This window comes from Protomyctophum bolini (assembly GCF_963924005.1).
Source record: "Protomyctophum bolini genome assembly, chromosome: 12".
Classification (NCBI taxonomy): domain Eukaryota; kingdom Metazoa; phylum Chordata; class Actinopteri; order Myctophiformes; family Myctophidae; genus Protomyctophum; species Protomyctophum bolini.
Window position 1 is genome coordinate 14629822 of NC_137873.1, and position 22324 is coordinate 14652145.

The following is a 22324-nucleotide window of genomic DNA, read 5'->3' on the forward strand; positions in this document are numbered from 1 at the left end:
CACACACACACACACACACACACTACGTGATTCTAACACACTAAAGAAACACACATCTACACAACAACCATAATGTACTACAGACACGCACAGACAACCATTCTGACACACACAGGTACCTGACATATATATAGGCCTCTACTCTCTCTCTCTCTCTCTCTCTCTCTCTCTAATCTAATTCAGAGCTGTCAGTCTCAAGACAACGGAAGAAGAGAATGTGGATCAAGTGTCTCCTCCACCCGTCCGTCCGTCCGTCAGTCCGTCCGTCCATCCGTCTGTCGGTCTGTCTGTCTTTCTGTGTCATGCAGGTCTTTTTGTTACAGCAATTATTATTTTTTAAACGCTAAGGCTCTATATTGTTATAGTAATCATTGCTAGAGCACTGTTTCCCAAACAGTGGGTCCCATTTGTGTGTTGCGGACACATTTTTTATGGGTCGTGACTTGTGAGGAAATATCTCTTAATTTTTGGGGTCCCAGATTGTAGAGTGTAGAGTGCGTTAAACATCTGCATTACTTCAATTACACTCAAATTCCGAAAAAAGAATGGGCCTTGATATGATAAAGGTTGAAAACCACTGCGCTATAACATTCAAAGGATTAGACCTTCCTCACCCAGGAGTCAGTGGCTCAGCCCAGCCAGCTCCTTATCCAGACACATCAGTCATATCAAAACTTGACTTTTGTTACTCTCTCCTAACTGGCCTACCGTCATGTGCACTTAAGCCTCCAATTGATCCAGATTCCAGAATGCCGCTGCCGCAGCACGCTTGGTCTTCAACCATCTAAAATTCTCACGTGTCTCCCGCCTTCTCCACTCTCTCCAAATTGGCTCCCAGTTGCTGCCCACACAGAGTACAAAACTCATGCTGGCCTTCAAAGCAACCATAGGTATGGCACCCCCATATCTTCAAAGTCTGATCCAACCCTCAGATCAGCCAACACAGGGAGGCTGGCAGAACATTCACTAAAACAGCCGGGACACCGCTCCACACGTCTGACTCTTCTCACTTCTGGCTCCAAAACTATGGAATGAACTTCCAATTGCAATCAGAACTGCAGACTCACTCCCAATGAGGCATAGCAGTATGCGTGGGTTTCTGGTTCCACTGAAACATCTCCAAATATCTTTTCCAATAGAGATTTATAAAAAATATTGAATTAAATTATTTTAAGCCTAGAATCAAGCCATCCAGGAGCCTGGTGAATCATGACCATAAAACCTTTGATTCAGTGAAAAAAAGTAATAATTATAATAATTATATGATATACTACATTTAATATCCTTTGTTTAGCGGTTTTCTTGTTTTTCCCAGACTCAAGGGTCATGATTCATCAGGATCCTGGATGGCTTGATTCTAGGCTTAAACTACCGGTAATTGATACATACATTTCTATGGGAAAAATGAATGGTCGATTTTTCAGTGGAACCAGAAAACCACGCCCACTGCTATATCTTCAGCCGTAGTCTGAAAACTCACCTCTTCAGACTCCATCTTGGCATCTGTGAGTCCACCTGTGAGGCCCGACGGCCTCACAGGTGTATGCAAAGACTAAACTTAAGTTTAGATTTTTAGACATGTGTTGGCAGGATGTCACATCTTGTACATTAGATAATTAAAATGGCTGACCTGGTTGGGTGTGTGGTCTAAGTTGCGGATGCAGGAGGGGGCGCGCCCTACGGTCTCCTTGGTAGCGTGGGCCACCTGATCTTTGGCACTCTTCCTGACCAGGTGACGACATGCACCTGGTACATCCTCACTCCTGTGACCTGAAATAATAAAATTAATAATAATATGAATAATCATCATAATCATCTGTTTTCATTTGTTGTCCCAAAAGATATATTTTGTTGCGATACAATAAGACCCAACATAAATAAAAACAAATTAAGTGATGGCAGGTGCCGGTGATTATTTTGTGTTGGCGATTCGGAAATAGCACACTGTGCAATGCAAATAGCGCACTGTGCAATGCAAACTAATAGGCGAGTGCGCTCCAGTGTGGTATTTCCGAAAGCGTTTGTGTTGTGAGTTTGGAATCACTCGTCGGTACCGTAATCACTCAATGGACCTGCGTACCACCTGTTTTGAAATTGCACATAATGCAGGAGGCATTGGAAGCACTGAAAACGAGGGCTTCCAAACTCCAATACTTGGAAAAAAGAATCACCTGCAAGGAATTTCTTGGCAGAAAGTAACTCATAACATGTTGTCTATGCTGCAATGTTGGTGAGTTTGACATCGTTTAATACAATCAGATAGGACTTTTCTGTTTGGATGTATGGGATTCGGCTAGAGGCTGACATTATTTTGGGATTCCCAATTTCCGCGGGATTCCCGTGTGATGGGATTAAAATTTGAATTAATCCCGGGATTGGAATGGGAATGAAAAGTCAACAGGAGCGGCAGGATGACATTAATTAGCCTCATTATATTACCACAGATTACTGTGTTTCATGCAGTTTTAAGTAAAAAGATATGGATCTTTTGAATTAAAACTGCATGAAACACATCTAAAAAGAACACAAAATCCATTGCCTTTCCTAATGACTACTTTATTAATTACAACAAAACTAAAAAACCACGGGAGCGGGATGGGAGTGGGAGTGTGATCAGGATTTTATTGTTTTACTCTGGCCCAGGATTGGGACGGAATGGGATTTTATCCCATCCCATGGGACTGACACTCCTGTGTCAGTCTGTAGTAGGCTATGGGCTGTCAATTGCAAATTGCGGCTAGTTGCCACCATGCCATTAACTTAATGGCAAGATGTTCGCCGTCTGCATATGGTCTATGTTATTTAAATGTTGTTTAGAGTTTAGACAGATGGTAGGTGCATCATTGTTTAACTGGTATCCTATAGTTTCTGGTATACTACATTGTTCATTCTACTTATGTGACAATTAGGTTTGCCAAACACGTAAAGACAAATGAGGTATGCAGAAAATATGATACAATCTCACTGTACCTGTAGTGTATAGGCTATATGTAAAGTTTTTGTATATTATTTTAACCAGGTGAATCCATAATCTGGGGGGAAATGATCTGCATGCACGCACGCACGCACGCACGCACGCATACTCTTTCATGGGATATCCATGGGAATTTCTCAGTAGCTAAGTGGTTATTAGAGCACTGCGTCTCAAAAGGAGAGACCCCACACACACACACACACACACACACACACACACACACACACACACACACACACACACACACACACACACACACACACACACACGTTAGTGACACCTCACTTCAATCCACTGTTGAGAACAAGCATGGTAAATCCAGAGGGATCAGAGCGGACGTCACTAGAGAGTCATCTTACATGCACCTCAGTGATGGGAGACGACCTTAGAGTATATACTCTAAGGAGACGACACACATTCCTGAGCATTCAAACCAAACAGTGGTGGAAACAGTGGGACAACTTCGAGGTATTTGTAGTATTTCCAATTTCCAATCATTTTACTTCTACTCCACTGCATCTCAGATCAAAATATTGTACTTTTAACAATAATTATTATGTGACACATTGATCTGCTATTTTTTAGATCTATTTTCAATAGATTTTTATATATTTGAAAACTTCACAATGAGTATACTTTCTACTTTTGATACTTTAAATACATTTTGATACAAACACTTTTACAGTACATTTCAAGCACAACTCAATACAAAACTGTTAACTGTGGACGACACCATAAAGCATTACACTTGTTTACAATAGGGTCCACCATGTTCAATTCATCATAACAATTAGAGACGTACAAATATACTCTTCTATATAGCCAAAAACAGGAAATAGGTAAAAAGGCTAAAAATACATATACAGTGAGGCGAAAAGGTGTGGGTGGGGGATTCAGATTTTACGGGGCCAGTTTCGAATTGCAGCCGTCCGTAGGTGCCCTTTGAGAGCGGTTTTGAAGGAGGAAAGGGATTCGGGACTTTTACTTGTAACAGAGTATTTCTACATTGCAGTATTGATACTTTCAATTAAGTAAAACATTTGATTACTTTTTTCCACCACTGCTCAGAAAAACAAGTCTCCTCATTGAATTATGTGGCATGGTGAAACAGCTTTCATATATTTTTAGCATGATAAACATGCACGCAAACCAAGAAGATTCTGACAATATATAGCTTCACAAAACCCAGCTGGGCATTTAAAAGAATGAAAAATGTCAACTGATATTACATTTTGAATTAGGAAAAAGACCTGGACTGGATCCACGGATTCGGATCCGGATCTTCAAAACTGCCCTTATAATGTGTTTAGGGGGCGTTTCCAAATTTAAGATCAAGTGGGATTCATCATTCAGTACATCTGGTTTAAGAACAGATTTGGACGAATCTTGGGTAGGCTTAAAACATATTGTAAATTTAAGAGGTGAATGAGACCCATTGTCCCTTTATTAGAAATGAATTTGTATAAGCTGTCGAGACAATATAAATATAAAAATGACACTTTTAAATATTTTATATAAAAAAAGTACAAACACACTGCAGAATGTTGTAAATAATGAGAGGAAGCAGAAAGTAGCAGAACAGAACAGTAGGCTACTTACGAGATCAAAGTCCAAATGTCTCTCATTTCACACCGGAATGATGATGGATGTACAGATTACACACGCACACACACACACGCACACACACGCATGCATGCACGCACGCACGCACGCATGCACACACGTACACTCAGATGAGACAATAGCGGATCAGAAAGGTCGAGTGAGCGCGTGGGAACAGTGTGGGTTTGAACGGCATTGTTCACTGGTCAACAACAGCAGTGTTTCATGTGCGCTGCACACTGTCTGTCAGGCACACACTGTCAGACACACACTGTCAGACACGCACGCACGCCACGCACGCACACAGCAGAACAACAGAGCCATTATTATTATTATTATTGTGAGCGGAAGTAGAATACGCACATCGACAGGCTAGGTGCTGGGCTAAAGAAACTATAGTAGATAGTGGATGGAGCCCACAGGTACAAGAAAGACGTTCTTTATTGAAAATGTCTCTTTCGATCTATTTGATCTTCATCAGGTATTATTATTATTGTCCCAACTAGGGTTGTGATCCGGAACCGGAGGACCGGATCCGACATTGAGGAACCAAAATCAGTTCCATCACATCTGTAGACGTTTCCACGCAAGGACCCCTGGGGGTGGGGAGCTAGTTCAATAGGCATCAGCTTCGCTGATTGGCCAACGGCATGGACGTTCTTAAATCGCCCATCAACGTCATGGATTGGCCAAGCATTGCTTGGCCTTCATGCCGCTGTAAATATAAGAGTGACTGATTTAACAAAATCTTTAAACTATTCTTGATACGTTGTCTGTTAATCTTTGCTTGGCGTGTGACATGCTACGCTGGACGGCCCATGTGAAAGCCGGAGTGAAGGGTTCAAAGGGCAACGCCTCTGTGGCCGTGGGGCACAAGGTCTACTGCTTTGGAGGGCTACTGGTCAGGGAGACCGACACCAACGACAAGGATCACCTCGACGTGCACGTCTTCAACACAGTGTCTTTGCGCTGGCTCAAGCTGGCCCCCGCAACGACCCAACATTCCTTTGCGGTGTTTCCCTCCAGGCGACATCGCCATACGGCCACACTGATAGATGATATCATCTACATCTGGGGCGGGTACAGGTACTCGACGAAGGAGTACTGCAATGTGCTTTACGCGTTTGACATCGACACTCACGGATGGTTCATGCCCAGCGTTTCTGGTAGCGTTCCGGGGCCGAGGTACAACCACTCTGCCGGTGTCTTGGGGAAGGTCATGTGTATCTATGGAGGGTTCAATCAGATGACTAGATACACTAATGACATCTACAAGTTGGACACCACCACAATGGTCTGGTCGGTAATTAACGCCAAAGGCCCGCCAGCGCCTGTTGTAGACCTGCAATCTGCCACCATCATCGGGACAAAGATGTTTGTCTTTGGTGGCTACAAGTACAACCACGACTACAGCAATATCAGTGTGTTTGACACAGAGACAAACTGCTGGCTGAGTACGTATTCTGCACATCTTCCAGAAGGACGCTGGGGTCATTCAGCCTTGGCCTACAATGGAGAGCTGTACATATTTGGCGGCCACAACTTGTGCCAGAACTTCAACGATCTGTGGAAATTCAACCCAGAGACTTTCTCCTGGAAGAAGGTTGAGCCCAAGGGAATTGGCCCGTGTTGGATGACTAGGATGTGCTGTTGCATGGTGGGACATTGCATCATCCTCTTTGGAGAAGACGCACCCGATGAGCTGTACATGTTAGATCTAAGTCCTAGTCTGAAGACGTTATGCAAGCTGGCAGTTATCCAGTACGGCCTGGAGCAGTCTGGACTCCCACATGACATCAGGTGGGAACTGGCAGCCATGACTGCCAACACCAACAGATACTGTAGCAAGCCCACTAAATAATCATGTTTATATATGGTTAAGTAACTTATATAAACATATACACTGACATGACAGGCAAAGAACAAGTTCCAGGCAATGGAACAACAGAAGGAAGCACGAGGAGATTGACACACTTAACAAGGCTCTGTTCATTCAGATGGGACAGCATCATACAGGAGGATAGAAACTCTTCAACCGAACTGTACCAGGACTGATATGTATAAAATGGAGAATACCTGGAAGAATAGAAAGTTACACAGTTCACTCCTCCAGGAGTGAATGTAGAAACAAAGAGACGCATTGGAAGGACTTCAGGGAACAGATGTTTTTTTAATGATTGCAAAGGTGGAGACCTTTGTAATTTTTGTGTCTTTTATTTGTTTTTGTTGCCATGTTTGCTCGATTAAAGTGAGCATCATACTGTAGGCTAGCCGCTATATGATCAGAATTGTCTTTCAAAAAGTATTTTCAGCGTCCAAGCAAATTCAATGCACAAGCTCTCACACTCTGACATCCATTCCTGTCATCACAGTCTATACTGTACATGACACAGGAAATAAGTGTGATGCATACAGTACAAGTAAGTAAGTCAGAGAGGCTTATTGTCAGCCAGGGTGCGGAAGTCTATCCCCGTTTTCAATGCGCTAGACCTCTGGGAGATGGATTGCTGAGGTGGAGCGCAACACCTACCATCAACTCCCAGTACCTCCCACATGACTTCAAGTCGTGCTCCACATACGCTGAGTTGGCGGTGCCCATGCAGGATCGAACCCATGATCTTGCGGTCAAAAGGCAAGTGGTCTACCGACTGAGCTACCTGGATGCTGTACAAAGCTACAGGCTACCATTACTTTTCAATGGAAGCCAGCGACATGAAGGTACAAAGTTATACAGTCTAATACATTTTCTATAGAAGCCAGCGATATGAAGATACAAATGATTAATTTTGTATTCATTTCATAATTATGATGATTCATTTTCAATGGAAGCCAGCGACATGAAGATACTAAGCTACAGGCTACCATGACTTTTCAATGGCTTCAATCTATCATTCGTTTTCAATAGAAGCCATACAGCGACATGAAGATACTAAGCTACAGGCTACCATGACTTTTCAATGGAAGCCAGCGACAGCTACGCCCAGTGTTTGTAACTGCAAGAAAATCTACAAAGCTATATATGGGCTCACTGGCAATGGGTCACAGCAATGGGTCTCAAAGAGTCCTTGGTTTCCACCCGGTGTGTAACTCTGAGAGTGTAGGCCACTAGGCCTACAAATAGAACCAAATGGACCCTTATCATTTAGTATCATCGGTATTCATAGTATTGATTAGGAGTGTATACATTTTAACAGCGATACGATACATATCATGATAGCCTATATGGTTGATGATGCTATACATCGACGATATCGGTTCATTCATGGCAATACGATACGTTTCAATTATTTAAAATCTATAACTATTTAGCTATTTAACTATTTAGCAAAGAAATTTAATTTGTGTGAAATGTGTGGATAGTGCAGGCTTTTTAAGGGAAACATTTATTATGGATATAAAGTAAACACAGTGATTCTCTGTCAAACACATGGACATACCTGCACCTTGACATGGAGTCCATGTCAAGGTGCAGGTATGTCCATGTGTTTGACAGTCCATGGACACAGAGAATACACACATTTATCGATAAACGTGTAGAAGTGTAGCGATATGCTGGAAATTAATTAAACTCCTTGATTCTTCTTAAAATTGTAAATACAATTTGATACAATCAATTATTTGCTTTGCAAACTGATTCGATACAGATTATTTGCATTGCAACTGTATTATACGATACATATCTTTCTCACTCTCTTATTGATCAACACTAACTGCGACAGAAAGGGGTGTCGTGCATATTTCCTGTGTCATGTAGACATACTGTGCATGACACAGGAAATAAATGTTCTGACAAAACCTAAACAAAAATCACACTCGTGTGAAGAGGGGTGCCTAATGTTTGTTCAACTGATGGAAACAAACATTAAAAGTCCATAGACTTGGCTGACACTCAATGTTAGTTAAAGGTGCTCTAAAGAAACATTAAAAGTCCATAGACATGGCTGCCATATGATATAATTCCAAAAGCCAGACGTTGGAGTGGGCTCAAAAAGGCTATATGGCACCGTCCAGCTTATGGGATCTACATGCATAATAAACTACTGTACAGACTACACTACATGGGACATCAGTGGCTCAGGAGGCATAGGAAAGCTGTCTTGGAATCGGAAGGTTCCCAGGTTGATCGTCGGCTCCTCCTTGGTGTGTGCCGAAGTGTCCTTGAGCAAGACACTGAACCCCTAAACTGCTCCATGATGAGCAGGTTTGTGGCCGTGCTTGTGTGTGTGGTCTATGTGCGACAGGTGTGATTACACACACTAACCTTAATATTTATAACACTACAGGAAAAGTAAACTATAAAATTACTCACTCTGTGCTGATGGCAGGGCCTCTGTAGCACCATGTAGCATCAGTCTGTAATGACAATAATAAGGAATAAAAAACATAAAAAAGCAAAGTGCTTTGCAGTTTATTAAATCTTTCTGGTTTTGACATCATAGACTGCTCTGAAGTCAGTTAATCTACAAATCGTCAGTTAATTAAAGCTGCGCAACACAACTGTCCTCTTCGCCCTGAATTTGAACCTGGGTCTGCTGTGCAACCTCTGACAGTTTATTTATTTTTGTATTTAATATTATTTTTTTTTACCACTGAGCTAATCGACCCTGGCTACTTGCTCAGGGGAGAAATGTGTGTAAAACCAGAAGCAGGATCGTGTCAAAGGTTGTCCAACCTAGACATAGGATCTACATGTCTCAATATGAGATGGGAGATCAGATACAACCACTCCAAAAGTTATATTGTATTACCATACAGATTGGACAGAATCCAACTTTTATTCACTAAAGCTTTGTTTCTAACATGTCATCTAACATTAACATTTTCATTTTAGAAAATGCATTCAACCTAAGATTAACAATTTAATGATTAAATAAACATTTTTTTATAGTTTATGTGTTGAATAATACCTTGTAGAGTAGCAAGCATACCACAGCCATCATATTTGGCCGCGACTTGCTCAATGCACCCAAAGTGCACGCTGGGCAAGACCTACGTTGTTGATTGTCTAAATCAGTGGTTTTCAACCGTTTTCATATCAGGGCCCATTATCTATTCGGCATTTGAGCCAAGGACCACTATTTGATGAGATTTAGCCTTGTAGACCCAAAAGTAAAGAATATTTTGTTATGATAAACGTTGATCAAAATAACAATTCTTCCTGCAAATTAAGTAGGCTAATGCAGATGTTTAACAATATTTTAACTCAAGAATTAAAGATCTATCTATGGGTCCATTGTCTACCAACTCTCCATCATTTAGCTGGGGACCACCTGGAACCCCTTCAAGGACCACTGGTTGAAAGCCACTGGTCTAAATGGAAGTGCTGGAATTTGGCGGAAGTGGGAAAAGGACAACTTCCAGGGGAAGTTGTCCTTTTCGGCTAGGCTTTTCTCAGCGCAGGGGCCGAGGCTACCCAAAGTGTCACTGAAATTTGATTAGAAACAATTTGATTGGCTACTCACTCGGTAGGTGCGGCCTCAGGTGGCGGGGTTGAGTCAGTCTCATCCTCTTCCTCTCCTTCCTCCTCCTCGTCTTCTTCTATGGTGGGACCTGCGCTGGAGGCAGAGCCTCTCCTCTGACCCGCCCCCTTCCTCTTCTTGTCGCTCCGCTTCTTGCCATCGGGGGGCGCTTTGGAGCGAGGGAGATGGCCGTGGAGTGAAGACTGGCGGTGGTCTACGGGAACAATTATCATTCATTAAGACGGACGGTGGTTTTTGAGAACAATTATTAATAATGGTGGTCTACAACAGTTTCCCATTATTTGTATTTTAGAAATAACTAGAAAAAGTGCTTCTTGGGGGACAGGTCTCCACCAGGCCAGGTCAGGTTGTGGCCTCCTGGTGGCGCTATAATAGGCCAATGTGAAAAGGGTGCCATTTCTTCTTACGCCTTTGATGGCAATTGGATGAAAATGTGATGACGCTATAAAAGGCCAATGTGAAAAGGGTGGGATATATTCCTCAGCCTATAGGAAAGTGCGTGAAAGATTTCACATAAATTGCAAGCTGCTTTCATGATTTGAGGCTTTTTGGGCCAATCCTGCAAACTTTGAAAGCCAATGTTAGCCAATAATAAATAATAATAAGCCAAAATAGCAGACTATTTTTGCTACGTTTTGTCTTGTTGAGATTTCTTCCCGACAGTATGTAATATGTGGCCCTCTGGTGTGAGTGTGGAAATATAGTGGCCGGGCCCTTTCCATCATCAAAGTTGCTTTATGTGACCAAGATGAAACGGAGCTTCAGCAGAATCTGCACTTTACTGCTTGATTGCTAATGCAAAAGTGTGTGAACACAATTTGTGAGAGCAGACGAACCAGACACAGAATGTGACTTTGGGACACTTCAAAATAAAACTATTACTATAACTTGAAACTAATTAAATTAAATAATTATGCACACTTCTTAATTATGAACTTGAACTTGGAGTGACTGGAGTCTGTCAGTTTAGTTTGGCTGGGCTCCCCGAACCAAATAAACAAACAAACACACACATGTAATTTCATAGTTGCATCTCGGAGGCACCGAACACCCACCCAACACATGTTCTGAATGACGTCATATTGTAGTCTGGACCCAGCCGAACCGGACAAAGCATGTAGTAGTATACATTAAACAGTTGCATTCATTCAACAAAAAGGCCGGGCCACACCAACGATATGCGACGCAACTTGCAAGTCTAGCTGGTTGCCGCAGTAGTAACAGGCTAACAACAGTTGCATGCATTCACCTGTAAAGTCTTGCTGGTCGTAGGCTTTGTGTTTGTCAGAGGGACCGTGGATCTGATGGAAAGTCTCCTCACCCGTCGTCTTCCTCAGGTCGTCTTCGTCATCGTCTTCATCATCCTCATCACCATGGTGGCAGAAGGGAGGCGAAGTCGTGACTGGCTGGAGGAGACCAGACCGAACATAGTGACACATTAACACAGTACACCTCGGATAGAATGTACAGTGTTGTCAAATTAATCTATGAAGCCATTTTTGATTGATTGCATACTTTATAGCCAGACATTTAGGCTAAAAGGTTATACAAACAAGTTCTGGGGACTTTGGGCTCGAGAAGCGAGTTCACAATTGTCATGGTATTTATTCCCGGGGCCGTTCTTCCTCTGGACTGTGACTTCACATGAAGCTCTCAAAGCTCGTATGACATACCAGTAAGATGCCCTGAGGGCGTGCACGCATTTGCCTGGGTGACGGCAGACTACTGGGCGAGCGCTGGTGCTTTGGCATGGGGGGTCAGATCAACATATGGAATGAATTCTGTACTGGCCATATATGGAGCGTGTCTTGAGTGTACAATGTTTGATGAGGTCAGATCAACATATGGAATGTCAGAACAGGTCAGATCCATATATGGAGATCTAAGGGTCTCCATGATGTCACGTGATGTCGCGAGACGTGATGGACCGACAATCATATATGGAGACGTGACTGACCTGACTGACGGAGCGACGAAAACACAGGTTTTCATAGTAATCTGGGCCATTAAACTCTTGACCCATCGTGCATCTTTTTTCCCGGGCCCATTTTCCTGCTGGCCTGTGACGTCATGTGGTTCAACCAATAGGAAGACAGAGGGATGTGACTGTCATGTGGGTCAATACATCATCATTGAGTAGACAACTACACAAGCTTTTTCTAGTTTCCATTGTGTATTAAAAAATCACAGCTAATATATTAAAGTCTAACTCATGTTAATTAGGTAATGGTGATGTAAAACAAACGGTGCCAACACAAATATTAAACACCATTAACAATAAAGAGACAATATGACATAATGAGGCACATTATGATTAAATTCCCCTTAAATGAATGGCGTTTACAAAACATTGAACTAAAGACAAACATTAAACCTGTGTATAGGAGGGGCTAGTGCCCCTCAAAATGCAGTATCATTTGGAGACTATGGAATACGGGTACTCCAGTATATCAAGTAATCCACTACTTCCACTAACAGGTGTAAGTATAATCTGGATTATTAGGCTAATAGCAGGTCTGGTAATTATGCATCTGATGATGTATAAAGTAGATTTTAGATATTTCTTGTTTTCCTATCCTCGACATGTTTCTGTTTTCTTTTCCTGAAACACAACACAACGATGGAGCTTGCAAACTATAATTACACCCACTTCATTACACCTGTGAATCTGTGATTGGACAAAAAATATGTTGCTGATTCTGAAATGTAATGTGAATTACTAGCAGGTGTACAGATAATATGTTAATCTGATTACACCAAAAGCCACCAGTCATCTTCCCTACTGACTGAGTCTCACAACTGACAATGGGGGCTGTAGTATATGCCACTTGGACACAGGCCGGCATCTGATCAGCCTAGTTAGGTTGCCTGGAGGAGAAACATCCAATGAATCCAGGTTTACAGGTTACACTGATGATGTGTCCAAGTTTGTGCATCAGTAGCTGTTTAATTTACTGCATGTGTATAATGTAATCTGTATTACTAGCAGGCGTAAATGTGATGTGGACTCACAGCAGACATGGTGGGCGGGGCTCTGTTGTGGTCAGGGGAGGTCTGGAGGTAGCTCATGGTTGAGTCAGAGGTCAGGGTTCACGGTTCAAAGGTCAGTGTTAGGGTCAGGGTTCAGACAGCATAACCTGGAATAGGACACACTTCAGTTTAATGCTGACATCATGGACAAACAACCAATAATAAGCAGCAGTGATGGAAGAAGTATAGGCTACTCAAATGTTATTACTTTTTCAACGTGGGCAATGCCCACTGAAAGTGTGTAATCAAATGGCAGGTGTGGGGAATTTGCCAAGTTTAGGCTGAGGTTGCCATGGCAATCAATTGGCTTATTTGGGCCATGGCCAGAGTATTTTCTGGCGGTTAACCGCCTATCCGACCGACTCGACGTTAAGAGATACTGTATGTGAATTACAGACGTAAATGGACAGATAGATTCCTTGCATTTATAGTTAGATTAGATATTAATGTTGGATTCATGTTAATGTGTATTTTCATACATTTACATTTTGAGGGGAAAAACAAAACATTCCCATCAACACAAACATTGGGACCAGTGTCTTCCAATATAAAACTCGAGTCACTTTCTGACTTGCATACATAATTGAAATACGAGTCAAATATGACACTGGCCAGACTGAGTAGGGAAGTGAGAGAAAGACACAAACGTACCGAATCAGTCTGGATTCCAGGCTACTGTTGTAGACCACTGAGAATCTATGTTGTTTTGTTTTGAGGAAGATGAGAGGCACCAACCTAACGATGGCACCATTATTAAAAAAAGTATATATTAATGTCTCGATTAGATCGTGGCCAAAATTATTGTGATAATCAGTCGTTGCTGTCGATCGGGAGGAAACTCCAATGTTTTAGGTTTTTGCTGAACAACCTTTACGTCTGTGTGTTGTTTCGAAAATATTGAACCAAAGAAAAGTATTAAAAAGCGCTTCAGACAAAACTCCATTGGACCCTCAACTGTCTGCTAAAACAGCAAACTCCACCACCTCTCCCCCTCCCATGCAAGTCATTAACAATATATAAAGTCACAACACCAACTTTGATGAGGCAGTATAGCTTTCTTTTCAAAATATAAGGTTTTGGGTAAAAATATAATAAGAATATTGTAAGATAATTGTAATTACAATACATACAATATGTAGCTATGTATTGTAATTACATGACAGAAAATGATATATTATTATATACACTAATGTAATCTATAATATGGTATAGTAGTGTCATATACCGGTACTATTATCAATATATAATACTGTATAGCACTCAGTTCTAAAAGTGGGATCTGGAGAATCCCAGGGATCATTGGAATTAGTTAATATAGCATCACAATCAGTTTAACCACTGGAACCCTATACTGTATTTGAAAGTAACTGATCTACTGTAAATGCTCACTGCTTAAAAACCAGTAATATTAGTAGTCTTTGAATTGTTTTTGGGGGTCTGTTTGGTGGTCTGTGGTCAAATACATACTAATTTGGGTGTCCTTGGCATGAACAAGTTTGAGAACTACTGATATAGTAGTAGCCTATACGTAAGTAGTATTAACATATAATCTAGTGGACTGTTTCCCAAACATTTGTGGGTCACAGACCAATTTGTATGGGGCGTGATACGTATAAATCCCATTTCTTGCACCTACACACACACACACACACACACACACACACACACACACACACACACACACACACACACACACACACACACACACACACACACACACACACACACACACACACACACACACACACACACACACACACACATACATAAACAACACTGATAATAGTGCTGTCAGGCAAGTCAACAAAACTATCTATGATGAAATCTGTGAAAAGGTGTGATCTGCAACACAATGTTATACAACATGTAGTGGGGGTCCCTGCTCCATCTCTGTCTCAGCTAAAGGGTCTTTGGCCTGAAAACCGTTGAAAACCCCCTGGTGTACAATCTAGTAGCCTGTAGTATGGAAATATTGACACTATGGAAGTAGCGCTCATGCATCTTACCTGGTGTGTCTGTGGAGATGTGATCTGTCATCCAGAATGCTTATAGCTGAACTACACACATGCATTTATACCTGCCTTAGGACTGATTGTGTGTGTGTGTGTGTGTGTGTGTGTGTGTGTGTGTTAGAGAGAGAGAGAGATCATAACAGCCATTATGACTTATAATCTTCAGCATATCCATAAATATTTAGCAGCAAATGCACAAATGCTGTGTTTGTTTGCTTTATAACCGCGACGTGAACGGCTGTGTGTGTGTGTGTGTGTGTGTGTGTGTGTGTGTGTGTGTGCGTATTATGAATAAACGCTGTAAGATCACACACACACACACACACAGTAAAACATGATGTTGTGAGTTAAGAACAAAGCCAGGAGTTTGTTTTGTTTGAAGACATAACATTCAGCTAAATGTCTGGGAACCGGTGTCTGTGGGAAACAAGATGGCTGCTTTGAGTGCGCACGCGTGTTTGTGCATGCATGCAGGCATGTGTGTGTGCGTGCATGCGTTTGTTTGTGCTTGAATTACTTGTAGGGGCCAAATATTCCCACAAGTAGTAGAATTTGAGGACTAGACATTGTGAGGAATCAAGGACCATTTAGGGAAAGGATTAGACATTTAGAGGTTTAGGAGTTGAAGTTGGAACCTGATACTGTGGTTGACAGTGCGCTGAAATGAGCAGATCTACAACCTTGCAACAGGTCGTGCTGCGACCCGTTGTGAGCTTGTAGATCTGCCATTATCAGCTTTCCGGTTACTATTAAAGAGGACCAAAAACATTCAAATGGCATTAATAAAACCACCATCAAAATGTTTTGATGTCCTGTGTTGTAGTACGGGTGTGTGTCTGTGACTGTGTGCGTGTGGGAGCCTGTGTGTGTGTGTGTGTGTGTGTGTGTGTGTGTGTGTGTGTAATAAATGGATCAGGATTATGTTATGAGCAAACACGCAAATACGTCATCAGTAGACTGTGAGAATATCACAAATACTTATCGTCTGTCGGGTGGAAACCTCATATGTTCAGAGTTCAAATTCAAAATAGTGTAGCAAAAGTAGCACATCTATAAGCTCTTCGAGCTTGTGGATCTGCTAATGCTTGTGTGACGTTGTAGTATGACCAAGTAGGGCATTCATTTATGAACACAAAAGGTTAAAATGCCCGACAGCAATGATTATGTAACTAGTAGGCCTATACTTCCTGTGAATACAGTTTATTAGAAAAAGGTTAAAAACATCGTGGGTTAAAGTTCCCAAACTCTTAATATAGGTGCAACTTTTCACCTCATAGCTTTAACCCTTTAACCCCAGCTTTTTTACGCATCTTTCTCCCCAATTTAGTTAGGCAATTGATTCCTCCCCACACACATTTGTGTGTTAATCTCTGCCGTTGTATCCTACTTGCTCACCTGCCAGTGAAGAGCCCCCACCGGGAGGACGCATGAGCTTTCGACCCACTTCTACTGTACAGTACATCCAGTGACAAATATCACCATCCCCGCCCGGCTTCCCTCCCACGAACACAGAACAATTGTATTCGTATAGAGTATAGACCAAAGTGAACCCAGACAGAGTTAACTAATCTGAAGACGCAACCCTTGCATCTCCAGGTGTACAACAAATACGCATCTTTCCTGAACCGATGACGATATACCCCCCCCCCCCCCCCCCCTCCAATAAAAACAAAGATCACTTATCAGCTGCGAGTTCGTGCTGCAGAAGCTACTGAGCGCGATAGGTCTTTTACAGCAACCGATGATGGTGTGGCAGAGTGTGAGGACACAGGTTGCGGAGTGCCTGTGGTGTTAATTACAGGCCAAAGGATTGTGGTGACATCCAACTTGTAGATTTCATTAGTGCATCCAGTCAGCCGTTTGTATACTCCATAGATGTACATTACCTTCTCCAAGACACGCACAGGCCGAGTGACTCCTCCTCCTCCCTGGAACTGTCCAGAAACACTGGGCTTTAACCATCTGTGAGTGTCGACATCAAATGCAAAAAGCATGTTGGAGATTTTCCCTTGGATTTTCAGTAAACCCTCTTCTACCTGAAAATTAACTAAGCCCCCCCCTCAAATGTAGACGATGTCTTTTATGAGCACAGCTGTGTGGAGGAAACTTAATCCAACGCAAGGACACTGTTGTGTACTGCAATCTGGTCCATGTCAATTCATTTACAGTACCATCCAAAGGAGTACAGGTTGTGTCCCTCTGCTACAGCAGCATCGTAGGATCTCTGTTCTGTTCCTCTGTTCACATGCAAGGTGCCACATTTCTTGTTATCGTTTTACAAGAAAGTGGATAAAAAATTAAGTGTCATGAAAATAATGCAGTGCTGTTCCACACTTTAACATTTATATTGGTACAGTGACACAAACACAACTCCATACTCGGGTGAAGACTAACATCATATTGATGTGATGACATGTGATGACCAATAATAATAATAATAATAATAACATTAATAATAACACCTATTGTACTATTTGAACTACATACTTTTAAACAAACCATTCACATGTTAGGCCGCAGAGCATCCTGGTTGTGTCCGTTCTGTGGCCACTGGCCACAGCTGCGGCTGAAGGACTAGAGGAAAGGGTCTACGATGGGTTAGGGTTAGGGTTGTTCCGTGGCCACAGCTTGCTGAAGGAATAGGCGTAGAGGAAAGGGTCTATGATGGCGCTGAGCAGAGGCAGATTCTTCACTATCACGGCCCTGTCAGTGAAGCGGTCCAGCCTGGAGGCGAGGTCCGGCCGCGATGCCCGCAGAGACTCGCCCACCAGGCCCACCAGGCCCACCACGTGGATGGGAACCCACAGAACCAGGAAGGTCACAATGATCCTGGAGATCAGCTGGCTGGTTCTCCTGTCATTGAAGAGGAAGATGAAGAAAATGTTATTGTCCGTTCAATTTGACATAGAAGGGTAATGTGCCGTGGCACACCGGCAGTCATAGAACGGTAATGTGCCGTGGCACACCGGCAGTACAGAACGGTAATGTGCCGTGGCACACCGGCAGTCAGCCACAACTGAGCTGGATTGAACAACGTGCCGATGTTAGCGGCTCAATACTAAATGGTCGTTATCACGTGGTTAAATCATTTAAATAATCACACCAGAGGTACATTTTTGTCAAAAAGGGCACATAATCGCGCAAACTACCCGCATATTTTGCAACTTCTCGCATTTTTCACTGCATAAAATCACATAGATTTTTTTTTATAGCATATTTAGCATATTTTCATATTTGCATTTCTCATTTTTCCGCACAATTTAGCAACTTTTCACACATTTCGCGACTTCCTGCAAATTCACTGCATAGAATTACATAAAAACCTGCATATTTCATAGCAAAATGAAGGATTTGAAGCCGCATAATCAAGGGTCTAAAATAAATGATGCCACTAGCCTGTTAGTGGACAGAGCGGGTCTCTCCTTCACCCGGCGGTAGAGACAGCAGTAGAACGACGTCATGACGGAGAACGGGATGACGAAGCCCAGCAGCAGCTCCACAACCTGTACAGTCATGTAGGGGATGTATGTATAGTATAGTATAGTATGTACAGTATGTATAGTATGTACTATGTATATATATAGTCCACAACCTGTATAGTCATGTAGGGGATGTAAGTATAGAAAAATACAGTGGTGGAAAAAAAGTACTGACATTTCTTACTTAAGTAAAAGTATCAATACTGTGATGTAGAAGTACTTCGTTACAAGTAAAAGAAAAAGCACAACAGTATTGGTTTCAAAATGTACATAAAGTACCAAAAGTAAAAGCACTCATGCAGAATGTACAATTTCAAGTTTTCGATAGAAAAAATAGCTGATCTACAGCTATTTACAGCTATTTATAGCTGATCTACAAGCTCACAGTGTGAGCTTGTAGATCGGCTATTGGCCGAAATGTATATACAGTAGGGCTGAGGTGGTTACTGTACGTCTTGTAATGATAATCAAAATCTACAAATGAACTAGTAGAAGTAAAAGTACTGAAAATTTGACATACTCAAGTAAAGTAAAAAATACCTTGAAATTGTACTTAAGCAAATGTAATTAGTTACTTTCCACCACTGAAAAGTGAGGCACGCTCTTATTGTCATACATCATCACATTCCGTGCTCAGCCAATCAAATCATCACTATGTGGTACACACAAACACAAAACTGGGCAATCAAATCGTCACAAATGTGGTACAGGTACAAACACACAAAGCTGGGCATAGGAGGGGCTAGCACCCCTCAAATAATCTACCAATAATTGCCTTCATTTATTAATCAATAAATTGAATGTTGGAAAGCTATAGGCCTACATTTGTATAAAATGGACCATGAATGTCACGATTACACATTTAACACGGTTTAGTTTTGGAATGGAACGTTACAACTGTATTTCTGCTTGTCTTTTAGGCTTCGTGATCACAAATTGCACAGGGCAGATACTGCACGACAAATAACTTAAATACGCAATGAAATCACAGTGACACATATAATATTTTTTAATATTTCTTTCTTTCAAAACAATGTACAAAATAGCGGAAATAGTTAATCTACAAACTTACAACACGTTACAAAGTGACATGTAAGCTTGTAGATCTGCTATTTCTGCTATTTTTGAAAAATGTAATGACATTTTTCGACGATTGCATGTTCTGAGGAAAGGGGACTAACCGTGGCTCCCAGGGCCAGGCCCTCCATGCGGGACGGTCTGCTGCATTCAAAGTGTCGGCCCTCTGTCCAGCCGGTGGACGCCACAGACGGCCAGGTCAGTACGCAGGACACCACCCACAGTCCCACCAGCAGAGCCGTCTCGCCCCTCTGCCCCAGCTGGGACCACCTGCAGGTATGTGGCGGGAAAAGTCAATCAGTGTTTAGTGACATGTCATTGTTCCGACCGATTACTAGTAATACCACACCCTAACCTCAGTCTTAACCGGCCACGTAGGTCGCTAACCCTAACCTCAGTCTTAACCTGCCACGTAGGTCGCTAGCCCTAACCTCAGTCTTAACTGGCCACTTGGGTCGCTAACCCTAACCTCAGTCTTAACTGGCCACTTGGGTCGCTAACCCTAACCTCAGTCTTAACTGGCCACTTGGGTCGCTAACCCTAACCTCATTCTTAACTGGCCACGTAGTTCGCTAGCCCTAACCTCAGTCTTAACTGGCCACGTAGTTCGCTAGCCCTAACCTCAGTCTTAACTGGCCACGTAGGTCGCTAGCCCTAACCTCATTCTTAACTGGCCACGTAGTTCGCTAGCCCTAACCTCATTCTTAACTGGCCACGTAGGTCGCTAGCCCTAACCTCAGTCTTAACTGGCCACGTAGGTCGCTAGCCCTAACCTCATTCTTAACTGGCCACGTAGGTCGCTAGCCCTAACCTCATTCTTAACTGGCCACGTAGGTCGCTAACCCCAACCTCAGTCTTAACTGGCCACGTAGGTCGCTAACCCTAACCTCAGTCTTAACTGGCCACGTAGGTCGCTAACCCTAACCAGTCTTACCAGGCCATGTAGGTCGGACTAACGGGAGGCCGGACTTATGAGCAGTCCCCCCTGTGATGGTGAAGATGTTGATATACATGTGATAGTGGAGCACCTTGAGACTATATACTTGTGATAGTGGAGCACCTTGAGACTATATACCTGTGATGGAGCATCTTGAGACTATATACCTGTGATGGTGGAGCATCTTGAGACTATATACCTGTGATGGTGGAGCACCTTGAGACTATATACCTGTGATGGAGCATCTTGAGACTATATACCTGTGATAGTGGAGCATCTTGAGACTATATACCTGTGATGGAGCATCTTGAGACTATATACCTGTGATGGAGCATCTTGAGACTATATACCTGTGATGGAGCATCTTGAGACTATATACCTGTGATAGTGGAGCACCTTGAGACTATATACCTGTGATGGAGCATCTTGAGACTATATACCTGTGATGGAGCATCTTGAGACTATATACCTGTGATAGTGGAGCACCTTGAGACTATATACCTGTGATGGTGGAGCATCTTGAGACTATATACCTGTGATGGTGGAGCATCTTGAGACTATATACCTGTGATGGTGGAGCATCTTGAGACTATATACCTGTGATGGTGGAGCATCTTGAGACTATATACCTGTGATGGAGCATCTTGAGACTATATACCTGTGATGGAGCATCTTGAGACTATATACCTGTGATGGAGCATCTTGAGACTATATACCTGTGATAGTGGAGCACCTTGAGACTATATACCTGTGATGGAGCATCTTGAGACTATATACCTGTGATAGTGGAGCATCTTGAGACTATATACCTGTGATGGAGCATCTTGAGACTATATACCTGTGATGGAGCATCTTGAGACTATATACCTGTGATGGAGCATCTTGAGACTATATACCTGTGATAGTGGAGCACCTTGAGACTATATACCTGTGATGGAGCATCTTGAGACTATATACCTGTGATGGAGCATCTTGAGACTATATACCTGTGATAGTGGAGCACCTTGAGACTATATACCTGTGATGGTGGAGCATCTTGAGACTATATACCTGTGATGGAGCATCTTGAGACTATATACCTGTGATGGAGCATCTTGAGACTATATACCTGTGATGGAGCATCTTGAGACTATATACCTGTGATGGAGCATCTTGAGACTATATACCTGTGATAGTGGAGCACCTTGAGACTATATACCTGTGATGGTGGAGCATCTTGAGACTATATACCTGTGATGGAGCATCTTGAGACTATATACCTGTGATGGAGCATCTTGAGACTATATACCTGTGATGGAGCATCTTGAGACTATATACCTGTGATGGTGGAGCATCTTGAGACTATATACCTGTGATGGTGGAGCACCTTGAGGAAGCGCTGGACGCTCATCAACGTGATGGTGAAGATGTTGACGTAGAGGCTGCAGAACACCACGAAGGAGACAAGCCTGCAGAAGTGTTGATTTTGACAGCAACATTTTGATTTAGTTTCAGCCATGAATAATCTTTTGAATACATTTTCATTTACTTTTAGTCACACTGTATCACATTGTGAACTTGTAGATCTGCAATTTTCAGCATGCAACCAAGCATAAAATGGCTTGTCTTTAGGTCTACTGGATCTCTTCTCCACTAGTCCCTATTATTCCCTACCTAAAATTTTAGTCTAGTTTGTATCTTTTGACGAAATTGTCAATACTTGTAGTCATACAGTAGTTTTAGTCAGCACAGCA

General features: G+C 42.4%; 2 protein-coding genes across 4 annotated transcripts in view; both read right to left on the reverse strand.

Annotated features, from left to right (window-relative positions):
* LOC308325723 (anion exchange protein 2-like) overlaps positions 1–15122 on the reverse strand; it is a 35053-nt gene extending 19931 nt beyond the window's left edge. For all 3 annotated transcript variants that reach the window (XM_080778380.1, XM_080778379.1, XM_080778378.1), the window contains exons 1-6: positions 15093–15122; positions 13069–13193; positions 11306–11462; positions 10039–10249; positions 8886–8929; positions 1631–1770 (exon numbers count right to left, since the gene is read on the reverse strand). In XM_080778380.1, coding sequence (XP_080634506.1) covers positions 1631–1770; positions 8886–8929; positions 10039–10249; positions 11306–11462; positions 13069–13125 — 609 coding nt within the window. In that variant the 5' untranslated portion in view covers positions 13126–13193; positions 15093–15122. The remainder of the gene's footprint in view (positions 1–1630; positions 1771–8885; positions 8930–10038; positions 10250–11305; positions 11463–13068; positions 13194–15092) is intronic.
* A 2080-nt stretch (positions 15123–17202) lies between these two features.
* LOC308326085 (leukotriene B4 receptor 1-like) lies at positions 17203–22089 on the reverse strand (the record flags this gene model as incomplete). The annotated part of the gene is made up of 4 exons (XM_080778895.1): positions 17203–17951; positions 18495–18601; positions 19759–19924; positions 21941–22089. 4 exons carry the CDS (start codon positions 22087–22089, stop codon positions 17687–17689), a joined length of 687 nt encoding a protein of 228 aa, XP_080635021.1. The 3' UTR covers positions 17203–17686.
* Positions 22090–22324: the final 235 nt, after the last annotated feature.